The sequence below is a fragment of the Panthera onca genome, chromosome A2 (assembly GCF_046562875.1).
Source record: "Panthera onca isolate mPanOnc1 chromosome A2, mPanOnc1 haplotype 2, whole genome shotgun sequence".
Lineage (NCBI taxonomy): Eukaryota > Metazoa > Chordata > Mammalia > Carnivora > Felidae > Panthera > Panthera onca.
In genome coordinates this window covers 135,786,186-135,806,717 of record NC_138340.1, presented here as the reverse complement: position 1 = coordinate 135,806,717, position 20,532 = coordinate 135,786,186, and the positions used below count along the sequence as shown (strand labels likewise).

General features: G+C 38.7%; 1 protein-coding gene across 5 annotated transcripts in view; it reads left to right on the top strand.

The window, feature by feature from the left end:
• CTTNBP2 (cortactin binding protein 2) overlaps window positions 1-20,532 on the top strand; it is a 147,749-nt gene that overhangs the window by 75,537 nt on the left and 51,680 nt on the right. For 4 of the 5 annotated variants that reach the window (XM_078440131.2, XM_078440142.2, XM_078440145.2 and 1 more), the window contains exons 4-8: window positions 840-2,484; window positions 8,430-8,633; window positions 9,992-10,091; window positions 12,407-12,557; window positions 16,876-17,130. In XM_078440131.2, coding sequence (XP_078296257.2) covers window positions 840-2,484; window positions 8,430-8,633; window positions 9,992-10,091; window positions 12,407-12,557; window positions 16,876-17,130 — 2,355 coding nt within the window. Of the gene's footprint in view, window positions 1-839; window positions 2,485-8,429; window positions 8,634-9,991; window positions 10,092-12,406; window positions 12,558-16,875; window positions 17,131-20,532 lie in introns of those variants that run through there. The other variant, XM_078440154.2, reaches the window with a different exon arrangement.

Here is a 20,532-nt window from a genome sequence, read left to right as displayed (position 1 = left end):
TATTGGGTGAGTAGACAAGGGCTGGTTTTTGGCTCTGGCTCACCTCTCCAGCTGGTCATCGTTGTGTGGTGCACAAACTCCTTAGCCCAGGAGCCCTGCATGAAGGTGTGTGGTGGCATTCTGGGTAGGAGAACCACAAGGTCAAAGATCCTGAGGCAGGATGGTGTTTAAGAACCAGGGAGGCCAATGTAGTGGAAGCTAAGGGAGCAAGAGGGATTGAAGGAGACCCAGACTTTGGGTTTATTGATAGTGATTATAATTTTAGTAAGATATTTCTTTAGTTCTTGCAGGTTTTCAAAGAACTTTCATATATGATTTTGTATGATTTCTAGAGCAGCCCATCATAAGCTTGCAGTTAAAAAAAGTAATACACTTAGCAAATACAGAAGCATAGAATTTAACTACAGTTCTGTTTTCAGCACTTTTCTTTATACTGCACCTTAAAGGTTCATTAGTAATCTTAAGGCATTTAAACTTTAAAAAAAAAGCAACACCAGTTCCCTTACAGAGTTCTATTTTTACAAAAACAGAACTTTCTGAGCTCTGTTGTGATTTGAAGTATCAGATTACTGTTCTTTTTCTGTAGTTCAATAGATTTTTAAAACTTCTCTATTGCTGTGACTTAGATGTATTCATTAAGTCATTTGCATCTATTTTCTCATTTAATGAGTATCTAAAATATTATCTTTCATATCACAACACATCTTAGAACTGTGGCATTTTAGCTAACCCAAACCACACGGTTGTTACACAATTAATAAAACTCTCACACGAAGCACTTCTTTGGCTGAAAGAATTCTCTGCATATTAATCGGGGCTGTCCTATGAATGTCTTTCAGCTGGAGATGGAAAAGCTTCAGCTACAAGCCGTTGAGCAAGAGCACCAGAAGCTGGCGGCCCGCCTGGAGGAGGAACGGGGCAAGAACAAGCACGTGGTCCTGATGCTGGTCAAGGAGTGCAAACAGCTCTCAGGCAAAGTAATAGAGGAGGCCCAGAAGTTAGAAGAGGTGATGGCCAAACTGGAAGAGGAAAAGACAAAGACAAGTGCTTTAGAAGAGGAACTGTCTGCTGAGAAACGAAGAAGCACAGAGATGGAAGCTCAGATGGAAAAACAGCTCTCCGAGTTTGACACGGAACGGGAACAGCTTCGTGCTAAGCTGCACCGAGAAGAAGCACACACCACTGACCTCAAAGAGGAGATAGACAAGATGAAAAAAATGATTGAGCAACTGAAAAGGGGAAATGACAGCAAGCCAAGCCTCTCTCTGCCCCGTAAGACAAAAGATAGGCGCGTGGTCTCCATATCTGTGGGAACAGAAGGACCTGTGACAAGGTCTGTTGCTTGCCAGACAGACCTGGTGATAGAAAGCACTGACCACATGAAGAAGTTGCCTTTGACTGTGCCCGTAAAGCCTTCTGCAGGTAGCCCCCTAGTTCCTGCCAACACGAAAGGAAATGTGTGCACCGGTGCCGCTCTGGGCAGACCAGGTATTGACAGGCAGGCTTCCCATGGTGACTTGATTGGCTCCTCTCCGCCTACTGTCCCACCTCCAAGTGCAAACAGAATTGAGGAAAACGGACCCAGCGCTGGCTCAGCCAGTAGCACACCCCCACTTCCCAATAGCACTGCCCCTCCCACCGTGCAAACGCCAGGCATAGCTCCCCAGAGCTACTCACAAGCACCGCCTGTGCACAGTTTACATTCACCGTGTGCCAATGCGTCTTTGCATCCAGGTCTCAATCCACGAATCCAAGCAGCTAGATTTCGATTTCAGGGCAATGCTAATGACCCAGACCAAAATGGAAACACTACCCAAAGTCCTCCATCAAGAGATGTCTCTCCTACAAGTCGTGACAACCTAGTGGCCAAACAGCTAGCTCGGAATACTGTGACCCAAGCACTGTCGAGATTTACAAGCCCTCAAGCAGGAGCACCCCCAAGGCCTGGAGCAGCCCCCACAGGGGACGGTGGCACCTGTCCTCCGGTCGGTCGGACCAGTTTAAAGACTCCTGGTGTAGCACGAGTTGACAGAGGAAACCCTCCTCCTATCCCTCCAAAAAAGCCAGGGCTCTCCCAAACTCCTTCTCCACCACACCCCCAACTCAAGGTTATTATGGATAGCAGCAGGGCCTCCAATGCAGGGGCCAAAGTTGATAACAAAACTATGGCTTCGCCTCCTTCCAGTTTGCCACAAGGGAACAGGGTAATAAATGAGGAGAATCTCCCTAAATCATCTTCCCCTCAGCTGCCACCAAAACCATCCATAGATTTAACTGTGGCACCGGCAGGCTGTGCCGTTTCAGCCCTGGCCACGTCTCAGGTGGGTGCCTGGCCTGCTGAAACCCCTGGACTGAACCAACCTGCATGTTCAGAAAGTTCCCTTGTCATTCCCACCACCATTGCCTTTTGCTCTTCCATAAACACTGTTAGTGCCTCATCCTGTAGAACAGGTGCCTCAGACAGCCTCCTGGTAACAGCATCAGGTAAAGGGATTGCAATATTATACCCTTTTTTAAGAATGTGGCCTGTCTTCTCACTTGCTTTAATTTCTTTCACATTGCCTTGAAACTTTTTTTTTTTTTGATAGTTTTTTCTATTGCTTTCTATTCTCTTTTCTTTTCTTTTTCTTTTTTCTTTTTTGTTGTTGTTGTTGTTGTATTTTTCTTTAAAGGCTCCAGGGTATGGTGATTCATCTTGCTATATGAATTACAGTTCCTTTATGCTAAGTGCTTTCTTTTTTTAAAATAATCTGAAAGTAAGGGTTTGGAGCACATGGAGACCATTAATTTAGAGATACTAAAGCATTTTCCATGGGAAGAAAGACACGCTGTTGCTTCTTTTCAAATATTTATCTCACAAGACTTTAATATTAGAGGGTCATCACTAGACAATCTGTGTTCCATTCTATCCCTTGTGAGATAACGTTAAAAATCCTTTCAAGTGGTTATTAATACTACAGTCTATCTTGGGGATTATCCAATTGATTAGATTCACTCTGTAACTGGTGTGTTCTAAGTTTTAATATCGGTTTGATACTCTTTTTAACATCAAAAGTAGAATATATATGTTTTAAGTCTCTGTTCTAAGTTTAGTTTATTTCAAAGCTGTTTACTCTGTTCCAAGCTGTTGTCTTCCAACCTTGAACACAGATGGATAACTTAGCATGTGGGCTATATTAGAAAAGGTTTTCATTGCAGATGTGGTTTATGAAGTCACTAAATCAGGGACTCCTACACAAAGAAGCTGATAAAAAACTGGATTTTCCCCTTTTGTTATATGGTGCTAGAGGAAGCATTGCTTTTTATTGACGTGACTGGATTAGTTCTTCACTGAGTAAATTCGGCTCTAAAATAACGTTGTAGTGTCAAAGTTCTGTTGAAACTTGAGAGAAGTCTCTCAAGTGGGATCTTAGTGGCTACCAGAGACCACTGGTTCTAATGAGTGGGAACTTTAAGCATTGAAGGAAGGTTTGGGTAGTGTTGCATTTAAAACTCAGGGTAGGAGGAGTGGGAATGAGAAAAATAGGTACCACTGTTCTTACTAATTGTTAGGTAATGAGAGCAATATACCAGGACTCACTTATCCAATTATAAGCTGTCTCCTTGAAAGTATGCTGCTTGAGAGGCTGTTTGTATTTTGGTACATAATTGGGAATTGGAAACAGCATGGCCTTTGATGTCAGTCAGATCTGCATTAGAATCTAGACTCTGCAATTTATGGCTGTGTGTTTAGGTGATTTTCTTGGACTGAGCAAGTTTTCTCATTCTTAATATGGAGCTTATGCTACTCATATGGGGTAGGGTGGCTATTAGGATTAACTATCATAACGTGCAAAGAGCTTGGTATTTTAGCAGCATGAGTCATGAATAAATAGAAGTGATATTGCTTCATTGATACTGTTGCTTAAAATATTTTTGAAAATTTGCTTTAGAATTGATGTCACTATTATTGCTTTGTGATATCTTTATAAATTTTCAACATTCCATACTTTTTATTCAAAATGGTATACCCGAGCTGGACAGCCCTTCTCATGGCCTAAAATGATGTTAGCTTCTTCCATAGCTAAATCCATGCTCAAAGGAAGAATTTTTGCTACCATTCAGGAGAATCAGGTCTTAAGGTTCTTAAGGTCTGTAAGGTCTTAAGGCAGTGACAAAGCACAGGTTCCAAAAATGTTTGCAGCAGTGGTGGTGCTGTTGACATAAACTCACAAACTGTAAAACAGAAAACACTTCCTGGGATACAGATAAATTTTGTCAGTTTTTAAGAACTACAAACCCATCTTTGCTTTGTACCTTGATGCCTTGCCATTTATTGCCTCAGTGGTTACTGTGTTCCAAGGTTCAGCTTCAATGTCTTTGGGTTTCAGTAGAAAAGCTTTAAAATCGGGATCCATAACCAAGGAACATTTTGTCAGCAGGACCTTAAGTTAAACTTTAAAGACCCAAGAATTCCAAGTTTATTATACATTGGCCAGAATGACCTAACTAGGACAGAGTGGAATTGTGGATAAAGGAGCTATAATCCCTCTGAAGAATGCCCTTTGCTTATATCTAGAGAGCAAAAGAGAAGAAACAGTGGCAGCAAAAGAAGTAGCTGCCACTGAAGATACGTGAAACCGATTCCTCATTTTCTATTCCCTGATTTTGCAATTTGGCCAAAATCTCAGAATTTCAGGATTATGCTTGGTGGGATAAGTTTCTGTGTTATTTGATTATAAGGAGTTTTGTAGTCATTCAGCAAGCTTTTGGGAGCATGTAGTCTGGGGAATAGAAAAGTTATTACAGTTACATAAGAAGGGTGATTAAATCAGCCATGGGTGTAGGTCAGCCTAAATTTTCCAAATGAGATCTAGGATTTCAGCTGCTTTCCCTTTGGATTGCCCCTATTTTTGCTGCCATGCCATTGCAACTAGGAAGCACCAGAGCTCCCTCCATCCTGCTTCTTAACCTATCTGTGCCTGGGTGAGCTTGTGCCTCTCCAGATCATAAGCTCATTGAAGGTGATTAATCTTCTTAACAGCCACTAATGCCATTGTGGTTGGTAAGAGAAGGGCATGAGGACAGAGCTCCTCTGCCAAATCCTTGGGAGATAGATCTCTGTTCCAAATTCAGTAAGAAAAAGGGCTCTGGGCTGAGTCTAAGAAGGAGGGTTAGTCCATTTTTGCCTCTCTCTAGTATCACCCTAAGAGCACATTCGCTCTGAGTCATTAGCTTTCTCCTTTAAAAATGAAAACATTGACCCAAAAGAAGAATAATAGTTCCAGACCAGAAAGACTTACTAAACTTGCCTGTTGAATTTTTCAAACAGCAGTACACTACCTCTCCTTTCTTGGAGAACTACTAGATCCCACAATCTTTAAAACTGTAAAGTTCTGAGTTTCTGTATCAGCTTACATCTGTGACAGACAAACAGTTAGGATTAAGCTAAAGTACTGGGGAGAATTGCAATGACAGAAAGATACCATTTTAATTACTCTGTTAGCAATTTTTATGGCCAAATGTTAAACTTTTAAATGGCATTTTGAATTCTATAAGTGAATTAAAATGTCTTGTTCCTCCTGAACTTGTCCAATGAACATGTTTTAACTGTTAGATGAGCAGAGGCCTAAAACCAGAAATCATCCCAGGCAACTGAGTTTTCATACCCTTGGAAATTTGTTTTTGTTTTTGTTTGGTACATTTTGTTTAATTTGGTTCAGACAGTTTTTCTTAGTTAAACATACACTTAAAAAATTATCACCCATGTATAATTGGCTTAAAGTCTAAATCCAAAAATGAGATTGATCTGAGCCATGACATTAACCTTCTCTACACTCTGAAGCTGATGCCAGAAGCTGTTCTCAATTCCTCTTCCCTCTTGCATTGCATGGTCTCTGTTCCCTTCGTCCACCGCATGTTACTAATGTTTGCAGACTGCAAAGCTGAATGACCTTTTTCTAACATCATTAAAGTAGCCGTATGACGCAGGTCTGTTCTCCCATTACTTAACCAGTTAATGAATATTACCGTTTCTTATCTTTGTTGGGAGTTTCAAATGAACAATAAAGCCTCATGGTGAAGGTTTTTTTTTTTCCCAGTATTTATAGCAGGATTCATTAAAACAAGCAATTGGAAATGACAGTGGGGATAAAAAAAATTATTTAAACTTTAAGAATACTTGGTATTTATAGAGCATTTTTATTTTGTAGAATATTTTAAAAATATATTGCACACCTCTAAGCTAAGGAAATAAAAATTCATATATATTCCTCTGTTGCTTTGTCTGACAGAAAACTATGATTCTTGGGTGGTCTAAAGATTGAGAAAATTTTTAAATAAGATATTTTCTCTTTCAGATAGCCTGGCATTAAAAATAGGGCTTTCCAGGGTACTGTATCCCAAGTTTCCACATAAGGCAGTTAAAAATATATCTATATTTAAATTATTCCTCTAGAGCATAGAATTGCATTGGAAAGAAAGAAAGAAAGAAAGAAAGAGAAAACCCAAAAGAATAACAAACCACTAGATATATACCTGTTGATATTCTTTACAGGGTATCAATAACCCAGACGGTTTGAATGAGATAGAGGAGGTGGGGGTAGAGGGACTCAGAGGGAGAGAGAGGGAAGGAGAGGGGTGGGGAGAGAGGGCCACACAAGCTCCAGGAAACTCACTGTGTGTGAGCCACATTCCCTCCTGTTCCACCGAGGACCTCCGTGCAATGCCTTCATGTTACCTTTGTGTTTGCTATGCAGTCAAGGCATCATACCTTGGTGTTTATAATTTCTCTGTTTATCATCCATTTCTAATAAGTACTGATTTAATTTTTGTGGGCTTGTTTTTTTGTTTGTTTTTAAGAAAATACAAAAGGTAAAATGTACCAGAGAGGAGCCTTCTTGTAAGTATGAAGTAAAAATACTACTTTTGTAAGAAGAGCTAATGAATATCAATGGGAAAATATCATAAAGTTTAGATAAATATTTAATTTTATGAGCATTTGAATTTTGTATGTCATTGCAGCCTAATAGGGTAAAACAAATTATTCATGGACCCAAAGAATTAATTATGAAGATGTAATATCCAGCTTTTAATAAGCTGTCTAGTTTTATTTTTATAACTTGCTTTTTTCACAAAGAATTTTTAAAATACTAAGGAATCCTTTGATTTTAATATTTATTACTTTAATGTTAATTAAGTCTCAATTATCTGAGCCTATTGCTTACTAATGTAACACCCATATACTTAGAATATTATCCTGATAACCAAGGTGGACGGGACATAAAACATCCATCTACTGTGTCCTACTACAGAGAATGTTACTGGATTTATGTAGAAAATGTACCCTGAGGAGTGAATATGTGCCCATAGGCCCCTGCATCTACACTGACGTTACTCTGAGGTATTTGGGGCTTCATAAGGAAGAAAGTAAATAACTTATTTTGAAAGTTAATTGTATCTAAAACACACAAAATACCTATATATCACATTGAATAAACATTTTTACTTTACTGTTTTTACAGCCTTTTGACCAAGGAAGAATTCAGAAAATTTTCCATGCTATATGCAGCCGACTTCACACACTTAACAGATTCTCTTCTAAAGCTGCTAAATACTGATGAGAAATATCTAACTATGATAACTCTTATGATTCTTGTTAAAACTATATGGTAGACTGTCCTGTTTTGTTGGCTGGCTAAAAGTTTCTGGTACACAATTTGTAAAGATGGCCACAATTTGTAAAGATAAAGTCTTCAGAATTGTGTATTGAATATTTGTGCCTGGATACAGTATTCTAGATATAATTATATGTGTTGTGCTTCTATAGCTCTGGATACTAAATAGCACTTGGCCCCCTCCATTATTTTTATTCCCAAATAAGGGAATTCAAGGAACATAGATTTCCTGGCATTATTTGGTCCATCTTAATCGTCTGTATATGATTTTTAGTTACGTACCTTGCAAACATTGCAAAAGGAAAATCTGTATTTCTTACAGTTATTTCTATCCTATACCTAAAGATGTCCATTCAGTTTTTCAGACTGATATTGAAATTGAGGAAATCCATACATGATTTCAAAATTCAAATTGTTTTGAAACCCTGAAGAGGAATTTGAACTTTCAAATGAGACGGCCATCTAAGTTTCCTAAAACCAATCACCACTTTAACATTTATCTGTGTAAGACTGACAACTAAAAGTAATTTGTCACCATGGATGTTAATTTAATTAGCAGATGCAAGATTGAAATAACAGTACAGATTTGTGCTAAGTAAATATTAACAGATTGATAATGTTAGAAACCACATAATCCTCTAAGGGTACGTGTTCATGTCTGTGTGTGTGTGTGTGTGTGTGTGTGTGTGTGTGTGTGTAATTCAGAAACAAGTGGGTAATACCTGTCTCTTGTCCTTGCTCCTACTCTCTAACTAGGGTCACTTTAACCCACAGGCTGGTCACCCTCCCTAACCCCTTTGCTAATGAGTGGTGGTCCTGCCCCCCTGGCTGGCAGGCCCACCCTTCTTCAGCAAGCTGCTACCCAGGGAAATGTCACTTTATTATCAATGCTGCTTAATGAAGAAGGACTGGACATTAATTACTCCTGTGAAGATGGCCATTCTGCCTTGTATTCTGCTGCTAAGAATGGACATACAGGTAAAGATGGAGAGATCTTACCTCATTGTACCACCCTCTTGCAAAAGGATGGAGAGCCAGAAGCACTGGTAACCATTGTTAGGAGCAAAATGTTCTTTTGGTTTTGATTTTTTTCTTACAGGTAGTAGTGGGTAATTTTTCTTTTTAACATGATTCAAAGATCTTGTAAATATTGAAAAAAAAAATCCCAATTGTAGTTCTGTAAAAATGTAAGATTTTATTGCAGCTAGCAAAAAGTAATCTTTGATATTATGCACAATGAAATGTATTGTGTATGTGGAAATTTTGGGTCTACTATGATAAAGCACATTTTAGAATAAAGCCTTCCATCTGTGATCACTTTAGTCAGCACAAAATAGCTCCAATTTGTCTGTTAGAAATACTTGTGTGTGAACGTCAAAGTGACAGGGCTTTCGCACATACTATAGTGAGGGCAAATTTTAGTAGTTAGGGAAGGTCATGGGTCTGAAACTGTTCTGTAGTGGGAACAATTTATAGTTATTTGGATTTTTTAAGAGAACTGAGAAGTTCCACAGCTACAAATGACATATTGATGAAGTCTGGGAATTATTCTTGTTTCTTGTGGTCTGATTTACTAAAACATATGGTAGTGCAGAAAAAGATGATTTGACTGCAAATCCAAAATCAAATAAGCTGCATGATTGTCGAGTAATTCATAGAAGTTTTCAGAGCTTCACTGTGTTCAAGTGCACTAAATGGAAGAATCTAAAAGTTTTAGAAGTACTTTGAAGTTCTTCTTTACTTCAGAAGCATTGTGGGAATTTTCCTTAATGTAGAGAAATTAAGTCTAGTAAATGCCATGAGGAAAATGAGGCCTAGATGATATTTATGCCAGAGTCAGGTAACTTTGTGTGGGATCTCCTCACCCATGAAATTAAGTGTAGGATGACCACCACACAGAAGCGTTTTAAAGGTTAAATATCACAAAGTGAGAATTTAACTATTTAAATACAAAGAATGGTATTAGTTTGGTAAGTACATTTAATTCTATCCAATAACATTCTTTCCTGGCATAGGCTGGTAGAAAAACGTGGTAAAACATTTTCTGACACATAACAGTCCTTTAACTCATCAGCAACTCCTCCCAAAGCAACACACATACACACACGAATATCATGTCTTAGTTGGTGAGTCTGGGCATTAAAATCCTGAGGAAAAGAGTCTACTTTCTCTGTAAAATAGTCTGTGGAGTCTCATACCCACCACGATGGAGCTGTCAGATGGACTGTGCATGGGAGAGGTCCTTTGAGTTTAGCATCTATATAGAGCTCGTTTAGAATTTGGCTCACCATAACTCTAAATGGGGAATGTAAATGGCTTTCTATTAAAATCCATAGACTGTGTGAGATTGCTGCTGAATGCAGGAGCCCAAGTCAATGCTGCTGATACAAATGGCTTCACACCCTTGTGTGCCGCAGCTGCTCAGGGACATTTCAAGTAAGTGATGCTCTTAATTCCACCCCCCCCATGAAAAGAGTCTTTTTATAGTTTGCACACATATTTTATTTCTGGCTGCATGTGTAAACTAGTGCTTCAAATCCATTGGCAAATAAATTCACTAAGTATATTTGAGGATTTAAATGCAATGTAGGATCCTAAATTTGCTCTTTTTCTTAAAAGGTAAATAGCTGTATATGAGGGCAGTAAAGAAGAGAAATAAGTTACGTTTCAACCTCACATGAATGAACTTGCTTCTAAAGAAGATAATCTATAGTCTGTCAACATATATGTGGTGATAAAATACACTGTTTTAAAGACTGTTATTCACTGTTTTCCATTACCCCAACATAAAAAAAAAAACTTTTTTTTTTTTTTTTTTTTTACTTATGATGGCATTAAAAACAAATCCTAGGGGCGCCTGAGTGGCTCAGTTGGTGAAGCAACCGACTTTGGCTCAGGTCATGATCTCAAGGTTCCTGGGTTCAAGCCCTGCTTTGGGCTCTGTGCTGACAGCTCAGAGCCTGGAGCCTGCCTTGGATCCTGTGTCTCCCTCTCTCTGCTCCTCCCCCACTCATGCTCTGTCTCTCTGTCTCTGAAAAGTAAATGAACATTTAAAAAAAATCCTAGAATTATATTAATTAAAATAACCTTAACTTCCTATTGGCAGTTGATTCAGTGTTAAATCTCAATATATTCACCTTGTCTTATCGTTTAAAAAAAATTGAAGCAGTAACTTTTCATACTAAAAGTAATTAGAGCAGAAGCCTAAAAGAACCTGTCAATGGAAATACATTTAAGTTTAGCAGGTTTCTTCAGTAGCTTACCAAGTCAGTTGAATATAGACATGCCTTTTTAAAATTAAGAGTCATAGTTTAATCAAATAGAATGTCACTAAGTTGCTTTCTCTTCCTGTGCTGAACTGTTGTGTAGGGAATGTAAAGCTGTTTTCAACTTTTTATCTAACCATCCTGATAGAAATGTTCTTTAACATATTTCTTGATTCCTATAATATGGGTTGTAAGGTTCACACTGTTATTATAAATGTAATTCTTAAATATTCAAAATGCATCCGTAAATTATAACATTTTTTCTGTATGTCTAATGCATACCTCATGAGTTTATTGTTGAGGACCATAGATACTGGTTTTGCCATTACGTTTTGCATGTATCCTGAGTCCTCCGGAAGGGATTTTTTCTTCAGGGCTACACTTTTACGTTTACTGTCACTGGGCAATATGTAGTGCAGCTTACTTGGAAATTATAGAGTCATGGGAAGGCAGGCATGGTTGGCTTTGCAAAAAGGAAGACCCCTAGGGGTTGATTAGTTTAAATGTGTATGAGATACAAACAAACGTCAATATGTAACTTAAGTTTTAAATATATATGAATAAACCAAATATTTTCAAGAAAAGCCCAGGGAGAAAAGCATATATCTGAAGTAAATAAATGAATATGGTGTAAATTGCCTTTTTTTTTGTAAATTACTTCTTAATTTGATTATGATTTAGCCCTCTTTACTCCGTTTATTCTCATCTGATTTTACAAACACAAGCTCTGGGTGTTTAGCCAGTTACTGAGTGCTACGAAGTCTTGAATTTACCTCATTTCTTTCCTCCTTGATTCTCAAGAGCAGTGAGTTTCTGCTTAGATGTCTTTTTCCTTGTAAACTAGTCCCCTTTCAGGAGACAGGATAGCCTCTGCTGTCTCTTCTCCCCAAGGCAGCCCTTTTCTCTGCCTCCCTGCTGCCTTTTATAGTGGAAGCACATGGTGCCCTGCTGTCTGAGCTATTTATAATTATTTTCTCAAGTGAAAATCTCAGAATGACTCAGCAGTCAAGGTTTAAGTGATTTTGAACCACAAATAATATATATGTCAACCACAGTTCCACCATTCATCCAAATTAGTTAAACATACTGCAAGCACTTTTTTTTTTACAAGTTGTTTACAGAGAAGTGTCAAAACCAAGTTTTAGCACTTGACCAATGCTGCTATTTAAAATTTTCACGGGGGTAAATTTGTGGCTAAAATATAGCTTCTAGCCTTGCTATAAAACAGTATCCATCAAATAAGACCCACAGTAATTGATACACATCTATCTATCTATAATATATTATATATATATATATAAACATATATATGTAAAGCTGTTTTCAACTTTTTATCTAACCATCAAACATATATATATATATACAAACAATTGATGTAGAAAGATACAGAATTGCTTTAGCATTATTTTCTATAATTAACATCTTGGTCAGATGCTTCAGAAATCCAGCCAGTTTTAGTGTAATTAATCATGATCTTGTGTTTAGGTGTGTAGAATTATTAATTTCATATGATGCTAACATTAATCATGCTGCTGATGAAGGACAGACACCTCTATATTTGGCCTGTAAAAATGGAAATAAGGAGTGTATTCAACTCTTATTGGAAGCTGGAACTGATCGGAGTGTAAAAACCAGAGTGAGTACCAGTTCTTTGGGTTTTGTACTATAATTTACCCTGTCGGCCAACTCTATAGCTAGAAAAACAAAATACAACAAAACCTTGGATTGCGAGTAACTTGTTCTGTAAGTGTTCTGCAAGATGAGCAAACATTTCTGATAAATTTTAACTTGACAAACGAGCGGTGTCTTGCAATAAGAGTACTACACGATACCAAACATCACATGATCACAACTGAGCCAATGGTTCTTGAAATTTGCTTTGATATAAGAGTGCTTTGGGTAACAAGCATGTTTCCGGAATGAATTATGCTCGCAAACCAAAGTTTTACTAAAATAGAGGCTGCTTGGTGTTGCTTTTAGGATATCAGATATGGACAGTGTCTGACCTCTGACTTCTGTTTGAGCATCTGCTAATGAAAAGCCTTGTCTGTTAGCTTAACTGGTCCTTTATCCTCTGAACCTCAGATTATTCACTGTAAAATAGGAAACTGAATACCTGCATCCTGGCTGTTTTCAGAATCAGGGGATATAATGGAGGTGTACTTTTTACTCACTCAACAAATACTTCCTGAGCACTAGCTATGCTAGGGACAGAAGAGACAGCAAGAAGTGAAACAGTCCTGCCCTCATGGATCTTATATCCTCATGGGGCAGGAGGGGTGACAGTAAACAAGTAAGTAAATAGTTAGTAGCTGGATGTTTAGAAGATGGAAATGCCTGGGGTCGGGACTACTTCAGAGGAGTTGGTGGGAAAAGTCTTTGTTGAATATGTGACAGTTGAGCCAAGACCTGAAGGAAGCAAGGGTGTGCACCATGAAGAGATGGGAGCAGGGTACCAGGACTGAGGCAGGAGAGCAGTGCAGGCAGATCTTTGTGGCCAGAGGCCCACCACAAAGGGCCTTGTGGGCCATTGGCAAGGACTTGGAATAAGGGCGTCAGATGGATGGTTTTGAAGAGAGCAAGGACGTGAACTGACTCATTTTTATGAGTCACTCTGGCTGCAGGTTTGAGAATAAACTGTAGGAGTGGCAGAGCAGCTGCCAAGAGAGAGCCGTAGGAATCTTGTTTTACTCCAGGGAAAAAGTAATGGTGGTTTGGATCAAGGTTGAGGGGTAGAAACAGTGGGGATTGGTCCAATTCTGGATATATTTTCAGGATGCATCGTATCAAGAGCCACAGAAGTATCAACCGTTGCATTAGTGACAATGGTGGTGATATAAAACTACTGCCTATTGCCTGAGAGATCAGGCTGTGAAATCAAACCTTTTTGGGCTTGGACCATGCCTACACACAGCTTTGTGAGCTTAGGCAAGGTATGTTACTTCTCTGTGCCTTGGGTGACCCCTCTACAAAATGAGTCTAAGCGTATTAAAGTGAAATTAGCTTATCTACATAAGGTAGTTGGTATAAGTGCCCTGGGAATTGTGAGCAGTAAACAAATGTCAGCTGTCCCCATGGTCACCACCACCATCAATTACAATGTAGGAGTCAGTTGTAACACGTATAAACAAAAGGGAGTTTTGTCACAAGACAGTGCCCATTGTCAGTACTTAGAGGAGGGTTATTTGTGCTCACTGTTCTTCCTCTGACTGATGTTTGTTATTGCTAAGATCATGCAGCACCTCACAGAGTTCAGGGTCATTGTCTAATTTGGCTCAGAACTAGAAGCACTGTGTGTAGAAATCCACTAGACCCCAAGTCGCTCTTGACTCCATCCCACACAGTTCTGTTATCTCCTATACAAGGTGCACAGATAAAGTCCAAGAGATTTAGAAACTGCAGACTTTTGGAGTCTGATGCATGGAAGAGTCCTTGGATGATACTTTTGGCTCAGCCACATAGAAATGCATTCGAAACAAACTTTTCAGTCAGCCCTCCCAAATTTGTCTTCATCAACTCATTGTGAACCACTTGAAGATCAAGGAATCTGCCCTGTGCACACTGACATCCATTTCTCTGATGGGACCCTCTGTGAGCTTTAGGAGTTATGGAACTTCCATCATGATCCATTCTTCATTGGGCTCAGGAATTACTTTAGTTTTGTTTTTGCAGCTTCCTAGAATATTTAAGGTATAATAATCACCGTCCTACCATATGTTCCTAATGAAAGACAAGTATAGACATTCAATTTCCAAAGGTTATCTGAACCTTGGATTTCTTCTGTTAATAGAGAATTGGTTGTGTTGTGTATTCCTCTCATAGGAAACATCCTTAAGATTTCCTAGAATAAAAAGCTGCATTATCTAACTTATAGATCACCCTTAAATCCTGTGGGTTTTGTTTGTTTTTGTTTTAATGGCAAGTGCACTCCTTACTTAATCTCCATCATCTGTTTAACCCACCCCCCACCCACCTCCCTCTGGTTTGCTCTCTGTAGTTAAGACTGTTTCTTGATTTGTCTCTGTCTTCTATTTTTCCCTTTGCTTATTTGTTTTGTTTCTTAAATTCCACATTTGAGTGAAATCATATGATATTTGTCTTTCTCTGACTTATTTCACTTAGCATTATACTCAAGCTCCATCCATGTCATTGCAAATGGCAATATTTCGTTTTTTTATGGCTAACTAATATTCCATATATATATCTCACTTCTTTATCCATTCATCAGTCAATGGACACTTGGGCTGCTTCCATATCTTGGCTATTGTAAATAATGCTGCTATAAACATAGAGGTGCATGTATCCCTTTGAATTAACGATCATTAGAAGTATAGAGGCTCCAAAATACAGAGATAAACAGTAATGATAGAGGATCTTAAGGGAATAATTATTTCTTATGACTTTTAATAAGAAGTCAAAGGAGAGAATGGTAAATTGAAAGTTTTTCAGAAATGATTACATAGCCTTTGTAATGTAAAAATTAGGAAAAAGTCAAGAGATTTGACTAGGGAAGGTCAAGAGTGCTTACACTCTGGTGCCTAATTAAGGCTGAAAACCAAATAAAGGTGTCTGTAGCCCAGCAAAGAACAAGCCATGAAATGCTTTACCTAGCTCTGGTGTATGCTTAAGGACTATAAGGTATTCCATTTACTGCACAGCCGTGATCTTGTCTTAGCCAAGTCAACTTCATGGGTATGAAGTACAGAACCAGAGAAAAATCTATTTTATCAAGGGAAGCTTTAGCAAATGATCAGATGACTCACTATAAACATACCCTGTTACCGCTTACTGTTTTTCTCCTGCCTTCTACCCCATTATTTTAAAAAAGTGTGCTTTAGCTCACTGAAAGATTTTTAACATAGCAATATGAAATACCACATGAAAAAAAAAAGGCCAAAAGGAAAATAAAGCCCAAACAACAAATCACCAAAATAATTATCTTCTTTTATGAAAGTCTTAAAAATGTAATGAAGACAGGTACTTGAGTGAAAGGAAGACCCTATATAAAAATGAGAGACTGAAAGAGGACCAAGATTTTCACTTGAAAAGTGCTTGTCAAGCTTCAGGGAGTCTGAATCACCCAGGGGGCTGGTTAAAGCACAGATTGCTGGGCCTTACCTCCAGAGTTTCTCATTCATTAGGTCTGGGTTGAGGCTTAAAAACTTTCATTTCCAACAAATTCCCAGATGATGCTGATGCTGGCTGGTCTGGTGACTACACTTGAGAACCACTGCCTTAGGAAAGAGCTCTGAGTTAACAACTCTAGCAACCTGCTAAGTCAATGCTAAAGGCTTCACAGTAATGTATTCTAGACAATGGGCCTAATAATTTTACTTGGAACATTTCCTAAGCTTGCATTTATCAGTTTCTAGCTGCAATCCCAGAGCTCTCAATAGGGGCACATAGACACCTCATGAAGTTATTTGCCTTTGTTTTTCCTATATGTCTACCTTTTCCTTATTATCTAGAATTTTTCCTTCAGGAATCATTGACATAAAACTTTAAGATCACCAGTTAGGACTCTGCCCTATAAGTAAAACTGGATTATGGCAGCATTCATTTAGTACATTACTAATAATACCCTACTTGGATATAAATGTTTAAAAATTTTTATGCTAAAGTTCATTCTCTTTTGTATTCTATGTAGAGATTTTGTTTTGCCACATGTAGTCCATAGTTACCAGCCTGGACAGTACCTGTTCACTCCAAATAGTTAACTGCTAAGTGGAAAGTCTTACAAAACAGCAAACATGAGTCATAGCATTGAGAAATATGGTAATTGACAGAGGTCAGTGAACTTGACTCAGCTCATCAATGATACTCAGGATTGGAATGCCTGCTTTTCCCAGCTCAGTGGTTCATGCCCAAGAACATTTAGAGGTGAACTTTAAATAACACTGTTCTCAACATTAACGTTGTAATCAATCCTTTCCTCCTGGTCATTTTATCTTCAGGATGGCTGGACACCAGTTCACGCAGCTGTAGACACTGGTAATGTGGACAGCCTCAAGCTTCTTATGTACCATAGAGCACCAGCTTGCAGAAACTCTTTGCATGAGGAAGAGTCTGAGTCAGTTGTCTTTGACTTGGATCAAGGAGAAGAGAGTCCTGAAGGCACATCCAAGCCTGTTGTTCCTGCAGAACTTATTAACCACGCTGACAGAGAAGGCTGGACCGCTGCCCATATTGCTGCTTCAAAAGGTTTTAAGGTGTGTCTCATGGCCGCTGGCCTCATTGCATAGTTGTAACTTGATAAGTGACAACATTGTCTGCTATTGACTGAATGCATTTCAATGGAATGATTGGAAATTGAGTGAAAACCATTGCAAGAGATGATCAGCTACCAATATGAACTGAATTTTTTTCTGTCCAGTAGTATTTACAGTCAACCATATATGAGACTTTTTCTAAAAATCGTACTTGGAGTTTTTTAACAAATGTGGGAGTAATTTCAGACATTTATTTAATTTTTTTTTATGTCTTGTAAAATTAGGAGAAAGAGTTGGGTGTTGATTTAGTGTACTGGATTGTTTGATTCAAAGGCCAAGGCCTTGGTACTAGTTAGAGTGAGGGCCAAGATTGAAATGCATGCCCTTGACTCTGAACTGCCTCATTTACATCCTTCCAGTGCTGTTTTACTGGTAGGTAAGAGGGAGCTCGAGATTTCACTCATCAGAGTAGAAAGTGATACTGATCATTAAGAAAACAATATAGTATGCCATTCACTCATGTTTCTTTTTTTTCAGTTTTGATCAGTTTAGCGATAATATAGTTTAGCAATAGAAAGCTATTAGGAAACTCCTGAGTGCAAGGCACTGTGTAAGCTAATATTTGCAGGGATATTTATACCATTAGCTAACTGCTAGTTCAGTGGCAAGAGTATAGGATACAAGACAAGTGTAGGATAAGAGAACACAAAAAATTAAAACAAGGGTAATGGACATGTGGTTGGAACACTATAAAAATGCAAATTTTATTTTATTTTTTGAAAAAAGACAATGCACGTATTTCAAGAAGCAGAGTTTCAGGGATGTTAGGCTCAGAAATGGCTGTTTCTGGAGGCAATGGAAGTGATTTGGGCCTTGCAAGGGGGGGTTAACTTTGCCACTCATCACTGAGATTGGAGAGTAGTTGAGATCAGGGAGCAGCGGGAACAGAGACAGGGAGCAGGGAAGTGGGCTGAACACTGGCTGAGCTGATGAGGGGTAGTGAGAAGTAAGATGGGACTGGGAGCTTCCTGGGATGGCATGGGCTTCAGTGACATTTTAAGGAGTTGGGGCTTTATCGAAAGGTCTTGTACGAAGGAGGAAAACAATCAGCTCTATAGTTTGAATGATTACTTTAGCAACAACTTAAAGAAGATTATGTTATGAAACAATTGGCGGCAGGGAGAGAGACTAGGTGAAAGATGAAGAGAGTGGTAGAAATAATGAAACACATTACAGACCAGAAATGTCCATGGATTGAAGACAGATGAGATGCAGGAAAAGAGGGAGCTGACACGAAGGGGAACAATGACATTCCTGGAAAGAGAAGAGGCGTCATTATGATTAACAAGATAGAACGTGGGTTTAGACATGCTGGATTTAAGTGCTGTGAGAGGTTCATCCAGATGGAGATCTCTGGGAATAGCTAGAAATTGCATTTGGAGCTCCTGGTTGGGTAACTTCCTGTTATTAAGATCTAGAACAGAAGCTGTTCACTTTGGGCCTCTTTTTTTTTTTTTTTTTTTTTTTTTTAAGTGAGAAAAAGGCATGATTTAGTTCATTGTGGAGGTATTGCTTGTTAGTAGTTTTGTTCCATTTTACGCTTTAACAAAAAGTACAAAAATTTTGTGAACTTGATAGACGTGTCTTGATTTGAATGGGATGCAGTACATATGACATCAAAGTTTTTAAGAGACAAAGATGTGAAATGTGAAAAGTTTACATTTGAAAATGCACCGTTAATTTAAGACCGTGAATCTCATTTGATGGTGGAAGGGTGTATTGAAGGAGTTGTTTTCAACCTCTTTCCACCCCCTCAAGGAAATCTGAAGATAATGCAAGGTGCTACTGATAGTGGGGTTGTGCACACACACAACCTGGAGGCAAAAAAAAAAAAAAACAAAGCCAACAAAAGAAAACCTTAACATCACTGATCCAGAATGTTCAGCTGCTGAACCTCTCAAGCTAGGCAGAGAGAGAAAAACCACTCCCTAGGGTGAGTTACCCTGCAGGGTAGGGCACTTGTGTTGCTGCTCAACTCCTTTATTATGAACTCCTTATTAGTCCTGCTGCTTTTTGTGATCCAGGATGGTATCTTCATGGATCCCCAGGCCCCTGGTGCATGTAGATACTTGGTCATTGTTGAGCAAAGGGGAAGAGGACACTTTCTCTCATAGACTCCTCCTGTATTCTCTTTAAGAGGCTTAAGATAAATTTTTAAAGAGAGGTTTTTAAAAGTGATCATGACTGACAACATTCACACACTGCTGAGTAAAATCATAGATTAAAATGATTTTTTTTTTTTTAGCCCTGGAATGGATATTTCATCTTCCAGTCTAGCCTCTTCATTTTATGATTAGGACATTTAAACCCTGGAGGGAGTAGTAGAGAGAAGTTGGGAATGAAGCCCAGATTGCCTGATTTCATTATCTTCACACTGTACCATGCTGCCTTCCTTCCTAGTCAAAGGTATTAGAAAGTACTTTTGCATCGTTGGCCTGATACAGTGTTCATATCCTGACTGAGATAGTTCACCAGAGAGGTAATTCATTTACAACTAGTTGCTAAGACTAATTTTCTGAAAAAATTAATTACAATTCTGAGTTAATCATCATGTAGGTGAAAGATTCTATCATGACCACAGTAGATTAAAAAACGAATATTTTTCCTCTGTAGGGCAGCATATATGGGTCCGAGCTATGTAAGGTAATAGTATGTCATTACCCAAGAAGATGACTTCAGTTTTCTTGTGCCATTCCGTAAAGAACTGTGGGATTTCACAGCTCCAAGGGACATACCTCACCCAGGCCAACCCCTTCATTTTGCAGATGAAAAAATCAAGTCTCGAGGAAGATAGTATACCTAATTTCCTAAGATCAGTTCACGGAAGATCAGATTCCCGAATCAGTGCTTTTCCCACTTTAGTCCTTGGTCTTTCTCCCAGTGGTTAAGCAATTTACGCAAATCACTATCTAGTGTTTGGTAATAAGAGTACCTCTCTCTAAAGCTGGCCTGTGACTAATCACTGAGCACAAACCTTTGTTTTCATCTCAGGGCGAATAGAAAGAAGAGTTCTTAGTGAAACTGTCTGGTGTCATGAGCCCTTTACATGTCAAGTAAAACCTATTAGGAACATTTTATGAATTGGTATCTCTGTTGTTGAGGTTCCCATACAATGAGATTATTTGGGAGGACTGTATGTGTCCTCCCAATTATAATTCTAGTTTATGTGTATTACCAAAGCTGGTGGCTTCCTGTCACTCAGGCTCTTAGTCTCTCTGGGTTAACATGTTTACTATTAATGCAGACTCCTTCCTCTGCTTCCAGAACACTGCCCCTTCCTCACTTCCCCTCCAACTCGATGACCAGGTTTTCTCTTTTGTTTAACCATAAGCAATTCCCACA